Source organism: Protopterus annectens, chromosome 9.part0, assembly GCF_019279795.1.
Source record: "Protopterus annectens isolate FY-2018-M chromosome 9.part0, PAN1.0, whole genome shotgun sequence".
Classification (NCBI taxonomy): Eukaryota; Metazoa; Chordata; order Ceratodontiformes; family Protopteridae; genus Protopterus; species Protopterus annectens.
This window is the reverse complement of record NC_056743.1, coordinates 883,456,637-883,464,136: the sequence shown is the minus strand read 5'-3', so window position 1 is coordinate 883,464,136 and position 7,500 is coordinate 883,456,637. Positions and strand designations below refer to the sequence as shown.

The 7,500-nt window shown below is 40.0% G+C and overlaps 1 protein-coding gene across 1 annotated transcript in view; it reads left to right on the top strand.

Moving 5' to 3' along the window:
• The window catches only part of GLI1 (GLI family zinc finger 1), a 143,600-nt gene extending 136,867 nt beyond the window's left edge, over positions 1 to 6,733 (top strand). Inside the window, exons 11-12 of the mRNA XM_044083618.1 lie at positions 677 to 965; positions 3,429 to 6,733. Coding sequence (XP_043939553.1) covers positions 677 to 965; positions 3,429 to 5,929 — 2,790 coding nt within the window. The 3' untranslated portion in view covers positions 5,930 to 6,733. The remainder of the gene's footprint in view (positions 1 to 676; positions 966 to 3,428) is intronic.
• Positions 6,734 to 7,500: the final 767 nt, after the last annotated feature.

The window sequence follows — 7,500 nt, the reverse complement described above, 5'->3', positions numbered from 1 at the left end:
GTAAGTAGCCGTAGCTTAGCAAATTCTAAGCTTCATTTACACTTGATGTAGAAAATTACTCACTTATTACTAATTGGTATAATATGTCAATAAGTAGATATGTATCAGAGGAATTGTGCTGATTCCTAAGCTGCGTGCTCAGTAACTGCTGAATCCTGGAATCCCCTCCATTTGACGCACAGTAGCTTGAAATGTTTATCACAAAGCTTTTGCAGGCACTGATGCACTTCTCTGGTAGTGTTACTGCAGTCTAGTGTAAGGCTAGTTACAAAAGTGTTTTTCTAGTTATACGAACACAGAAGTCTGCACAGATATTTGTTTAGAAATTCACACATTTCTGTCAGAAAATACAAGCAGTTCATTATGTGACTATAGCCTTCTTTTGGTATTGGCTGCAGAGAATTCTGTTGATTATTAAAACGATCTCGCACCATAATAACTTTATGTACTGCAGTAATCCATTACACATGTTTTTCTGGATTCAGCATATTAACTGACAAGATGCTAGTGTCTTTGAATTCAGTACACCCAAGTAATCAGATTGACTTGAATATGGAAAAGCAAATGGTGGTTAAGAATAAAATAATGTAAAATATCAGTCATAAAAATAAATATGAACATTTAAATCTTAGCCATTACCTACTTATATAACTGTATAATGTCATGTCTTTCTTAGAAGTCACAGCCCAGTCCTGGTGGGCAATCGTCCTGCAGCAGTGAGCGGTCACCTTTGGGGAGTGCAAACAATAATGACAGTGGAGTAGAAATGAATGCCAACCCTGGAGGAAGCTTTGAGGACCTTACAAACCTTGAAGATATCCCCTCTGTCGAGTTGATTGTTTCACCCACCATACAAACATCAGCACTCAAGAAACTTGAAAACCTGAAAATAGACAAACTGAAGCAAATTCGAAAACCAACCCCACCTTGTAAGAATATTAAGTTGCCCCATATTCAGGGGAACGGTGAGTGACAGATGGTGTGTGTGTTTGTGTGTGTATTACATAAGCTAATAAAGTGCTAAGTCATCTGTATATCCAGCAGATATGATTTTCTGCTATATTTTTGCTTGAAGTAAAATAATGTGCTTTTACAGAGATCATGTATCCTGAATATCTGCGATTTTGTTGTAAAAGTTGGAGCTCACTGTTTGAAATGTAAAGGTTTCTTAATGTCTAGGGATAAACGGTAAGGAACCTGCCCTATAGAACCTTCTGGTCATACTTCTTAACCTCTAATCACAAGAAATCTCGACAAAGCCAAGAATAAATGGGGGTGGGGGGGCAAAGGCCCAAAATTAGGGATACATTTTAAATACTGCTCTTATAAACTTAGAAAGTTGATAGAGTAACAGGTTGTGTTTTATCATGCATTTTCTGAAAGACATGAAGACTGAAACATGATTATTTAGTGACTTCAATCCTCAATGACTTGTCAAAAAATCACATATTTTATGAAAAACAGACCAAAAATATGGACATGTTGTAAAAATCTGGACAGTTGTCAGGTATGCTTTTGGTCCTTCTCTGGTAACTCAGAGCTGCTTATAGTTAGTTTGGGAAGAGAGTGCATGGCCAGTGTATGTATAGAAAAGTATATCATTTAATCCTCAATGTATACAGGCAGTGAAATGAAATTATTTACCAGAAACATGATGCGCACACAACCTTCCAAACCAGGAAAACACCAAATTGCTCACAAACAGCACATGCTATACCTAAACACCAACTAAAACTTTGATATTTTACGACATACATATATTTGATTACTATATAATGAATGGTTGACATGTTAAATGATCAAGACAAAAAAACATTGACAAAAACATGTTGACGATTCATAATGCTGACAGGTCTACATAGCAACACATAGTATATCAAAAAATAAATCAAATTTCCTTTTCCAATGTACTAGAAATAATTTCACAACACATTCAGCTCAGATTTGTCTTACTAGTGATAGTGTTATGGAAAGGACTTTTTTAAAATAAGATGCCCTGTAGGGTTATGGACAGGGTTAGTGCTAGGGTCATCATGCATTAGTAAGGTGGGTGCACCCCTTGATCTACATATATATGGAAGTAAAGGGAGTAAGTATTAAAGCAGAGCTTAGGTGACACATGAAGTATTACTTTGAACTGGCTGTGCAGCATACAGGGCCAGAGCCCTGACTACCCATATGACTGATGGCTGAGTATTGGCAAGAGACATCTGAAGACATGGGAAGATTGGGGGAGGGATGGAGTGAGAAGATCTGTCTGCCTATCCATCATGGGGAGATGCAGTTCAACCATACTGCCAGACACCTGTAGAGGAATGTAGGGGTGTATTTTGCAGCATGGATGACTACATGCAGCATGAAGCCATGATGATTTACATGGAGGTGAGCAGTAGCTCTCCCAGGCAGCAGCATGCAGTGGAAGAACATGGGAAGGAGTTACTCTGGGTAAAGAAGGCAGGGTGCATATGACTTAGCAGGTTGGCATGCTCCCTAATTCCACCTCTCACCTCAGGGGAGAAAATAATTCTGATAAATCTCTCAATCTTGACAAGGAATGAATGGAGTGTCGAGAAATGGGCATAATAAGTGGCCAAGCTGTCCTCATGTGCCATCAATATATATGTTTCTGTGCTAGCATGACTGACGACTGGAATATGATTCACACTAACACAACACAATTTGGACGTAATGCAGTTTTTAATATTGGATTTCAAATAAAATGCATAATGAAGAAAGTAACAACTGAAGGTTGAACTTTATTATGAAACATTTTGACAAACTATGCAAACAGAAATAAATACTGGGACGATTGCAGAGAATCTGAATGTGCTGTGTAATGGATGTATTTATAGGGGGTATGCCAAATGTCGAGATCAGCGATTCAACAAAGTGTGTACTCCAAAATCTGTTCACCAACTGTTGCAGGCAGCAGAAAGCCCCCCCCCCCCCAATCAAAGAAATACAATCTACAAGGAAGATGGGAAAGGGATGATTCAGTTAATCAGACAACTTTTTTCTTCAAAAAAGTCAAGTGCTTGTTTTTACAATGACTTTAATTCCACTCAGCTGTGTGAGACCACTAGATTAACAGTACACAGGAAGACAGTAACGGCAATACATGTGGTATGAGACTTTTTAAAAGATCGCCTGAAGTGTTTAACAGTTAGTACTATCCCCAAACGAGAAATATAAGAGTTTTAACTAATTCTCACCAATAACAAAAACATAATTTTATAAACACAGTGAATACAACTTATATTTTGCAAATACATGATTTAACATTTAGTATAGCAGAAAAATAATATTTCATAATGAGATTATAAAGCATTATAAATCATGAGGAGTTAATAAGAATTATACTGAAGTAATAATGTCACATCAAAACTATGAAAATAAAAAGACTAATCTCAATTCCATTTTTTTTTCAGATACTGAAGGGGGAGTTTCAGTTGTGTATGGTTCCCTCCCTGGGCATCCTGGCAATCGAAGTGAGCTAGCAACTTTGAATCAGCTGAATGAGAGACGTAACAGTACAACCAGTACCATGAGCTCAGCATACACAGTCAGTCGTCGATCTTCATTGATCTCTCCTTACCTAGCTAGTCGGAGATCAAGTGAGGTTTCTCAGCCTGGAGGTCTCCCAACCAGTGGAAGTGTTACTGATTTGTTTGATCATGTCTCCCCAGAAGCATCCAGACGTTCTAGTGAAGCAAGCCAGTCAGGGGGCTTCCCAGGTTTGACCAATCTCACACCAGCACAGCATTACAGACTAAAGGCAAAGTATGCTGCAACAATTGGTGGGCCACCTCCAACCCCACTGCCGAACATGGAACAAATGGGAAGCTTCTCTAGAGCAAGTTTTCCAGAATTCCATGGTTCTACATTGCCACCCTTTCCAGTTAGTGGGGCCCCTCGAAGAAGTACTGCTAATGAACACTGCAGTTATGGAACTGGCATCTTTCGCCCTCATCAAGCACCTGGAAACAGTACAAGGAGAGCCAGTGACCCCATTAGAACATGTGCTGATCAGCAAACAGTACATAAAGTGCAGCGTTTCAACAGTATGAGCAATGTGAACATGGCTACAGTGGGGAAGCATGTTGCTTTGCAGAACTTTGGTGGCTCAGAAGCCAGCATTCACAGACATATGTTTTCCCCAAGACCACCGAGCATCAGTGAAAATGTCCTCATGGAAGCGATGAGTTCAGACTGTGTAAACCAGAATGAGGGCACCTTGGGTATGCCCAGCGATGCAGGGACATACCTGAACTACCAAGGGACTGATATGGCCTCTGGAACTGATCAGATGAATTTTCACTGCCAAGCACAGGGATTCCATGGGATGGAAGTGCAGAATCATAATATCTATGGCAACCCACAAAAACAGATGGAAAACCCACCAATGAACTCAGTGCATCAAGGAACATTGCCCAGTAACATAGCACACTCACATTACAGCCCAAACCAATGTCAAATGAATTCTTCTAGTCAGCATTTTCAAAATCTTGGGCAGATGAATGAGAGTAAAAACATTCAACTTCAGTGGAATGAGGTATGTTCTGGAAACATTAACATTGCAGAATCCCATCCAAATCAACTTATGATGCAGTCAGATATTGTCCAGGGAAATCAGTGCCACAATCCATATACAGATCTGAACCAATCACAGCAGTCTAAAACAAACTACACATTAAACACCAATGTAGTAATGAATGGGCAAAATCAGCAAAACATGTTTAGCGGCACTCAGAGACTAAGTCATATGCATCAGCAGCTGCAAATCAAACCAGAACAACAGTTCCACCAATCAGCACCAGGCATGAGTTCATGTGAGAATATGAAACCATCAGTTTCCCAGCCACAAGGCTTTGGACAGCAAAATCAAACATCACTGAGTCCAGGTAGAGTGAGCTGTGAATACCAAGGACAGGCAGACTGCCAGCAGCCCTCTTGTTTTAATATGGGAGTGAGTTCAGGTGTTCTCGGGTCTCCTCATGGAAGAAGACCCCAGACACCCATGATGCAAGTAAAAGAGATGATGGTTCGAAACTATGTACAATCACAACAGGCCCTTCTGTGGGAACAGCAGCAGAAGAATGAGATGCAAATGGGTCTGAATATGGAAACTATTGATACTGGTCAAGAGCAGGTTCTGCACCAGCCAAAGTCTCAAGCTTATATGAGTGAAAGGTACATTAGTTACCAGCCTAAGGTGGCACAAGGAAACTTGTTAAGTCCTATACCTCAGGAAGGTCCCAGTCACCCCAAAGCTGTGCTGAGCCCAAACAGTCAGTGCTTTTCTAAAGATCTGGTTCCTCATCCTCCATCCACCCCCAAATCAATGAGTAGACAGAACAGTATGACCACTCAGTCAAGTTACATGGGAAGCCCGTCTCAGCTCAGCCCTTCAACTGAACATTCATCTGTTAGCCCCAGGCAACGAGTTCACCTTCCTCCTATTCAACACTGTCAACAGGTACCAGATAGAACAAATGTTATGTATTACTCAGGGCAGATCCAGCTGCATCATGGGAAATCAGTTGATTCCAAGCATGTGGATTCCCAAGCTATGGACCGTGCCAGCTGTAGTAATCAGCAGCACAGCCAGTTCTGTGGCAGTATGGCACATGTGAAAGTTGACTCCATACCATATACACAGGCAGGACAAGTAGCAAACTCATTAGACTCTCTGGACCTAGAAAGTACTCAGATTGATTTTGCAGCAATCATTGATGAAGGAGAGCCTGCACCCTTAGGTAGCTTGAGTCCAAACATTCTTCAGAACACTTCCCAGACGTCATCTCGCCTTACAACGCCATGTGGGTCAGTGACACTGCAGTCAGGCACATCCAACATGGCAGTAGGGGACATGAGTTCCATGCTGACATCACTGGCTGGTGAAAACAAGTTCCTTAACACAGCATCTTAAAGTAGGGGATATGAACAAATGAGGCTTGCTGCATGAAGGGAATGGCCCTAAAGATTTGACATTTTGTGCCTTGCTAGGCTACAGTTACGACTGCAGCAACCAGTTTCTGAAAATGTAAGCTTGAAATGGTACAATTCATATTGCAGTCCAGAAGGTACAGGCTAAATTCCTTCTGTGATAGGCTTGACTATTTTCTACCGCTTTGTAAATTGCTGTGCTGTTGTTACTTGCATGTATTCTATACTCTGTGCCATAGTTGGTATGAGATGATGTGTGCTTTAAGTGTACAACCTTCTGTCTGAAGAAGTCCAGTATCAACATTAGAGCAGTTTTCATCTTTAACAAATTAAACTAATTTTCTAATACATAGCCAGGGATAATGAAGGAATTCCAAAAAGTGGTTAAAATCAGGTTATGGTGTTGATAGCAGTGCCTTCAAACATACTCTCTGAAGCCTTAAAATGTGACCAATCATAACCTCTTTCCCGAATCAATTTCACATTCTATCACTTAGATTGTTTAGCTGCTAGCCTGGTGCTACAAGTAGTTGCAAGAATATGTGGAAGGGGAATCAGCAATAATAAAAATATTTATGTTGAAATGTATTTGTGTGACTTATCAGTGTTTTTTACTGGATAGCAGTGGTTACAATTAGCTTTCAACATGCAGTTGTATGATCTCAGTTCCTGTGCCTTCTGCCCACTTTCCTCAAAGGCATGTTGCCACTGCATGGTTGCTGTGCTATGTGACCATAACTAAATAGCTAAATGCAAAAGTAACACAATGTATTGACTCAATTTGTTACAAAAAAAACAAAACAAAAAACAAAAACATGGCACAGCACTGCAAAAACAAAAGTTAAACTTAATAGTACAAGCCAGCTGAGTGCAGGGAGGCCTGTAGCATGCTGGGGTAAAATATGTAGTGTAAAAGGTTTTTTACAAGTCTGCTTCTGATTTGTTATCCAGCCCCACTCTATACACAGCTCACCACTTTTAATGAACTGTGACAAGCATTTTTTTTTCACAGTCTAAAATATTATATTGGTTAGAGGTATAAATCTACCTAGCATTTTAATAATATATAGAGTAGCCAATGTATCCCCTAACATGTACTTAGCCTTTATGCTGCTGCTACCCACATGGACACATTTGAATTGCAAAATATTACCAGGTCACAATGAATAAAACCAGAAACGTATTAAAGCATACCAATAATATCTGACATGGCATTTTATAAACTGGATAAATCACTGTAGCGTGCAAAGGCATAAAAGCACTATGCACTAATCTTCTTGGGTGATTGTGGCACTCTTCCATTCCTCCTGGTTAATAACATTCTGAGATTGGCGTTATTTACTTATTACTATAATGCTATCAATTATAGCTATTTTATTTTTTCTGTTCCTTAGTTGAATAATCAAGGGCTTGTTACCTCTGCCAGACTGTTAGTATCCCATCAATTTGTGCTCTGGAGGTTTTGTTATAAACCACAAGCACACATCTTACATAGGCACAATTAGCTACTGCTGGCCATCTGTTTTTGCACAATGGCTGTTGAAGACAGCTTAT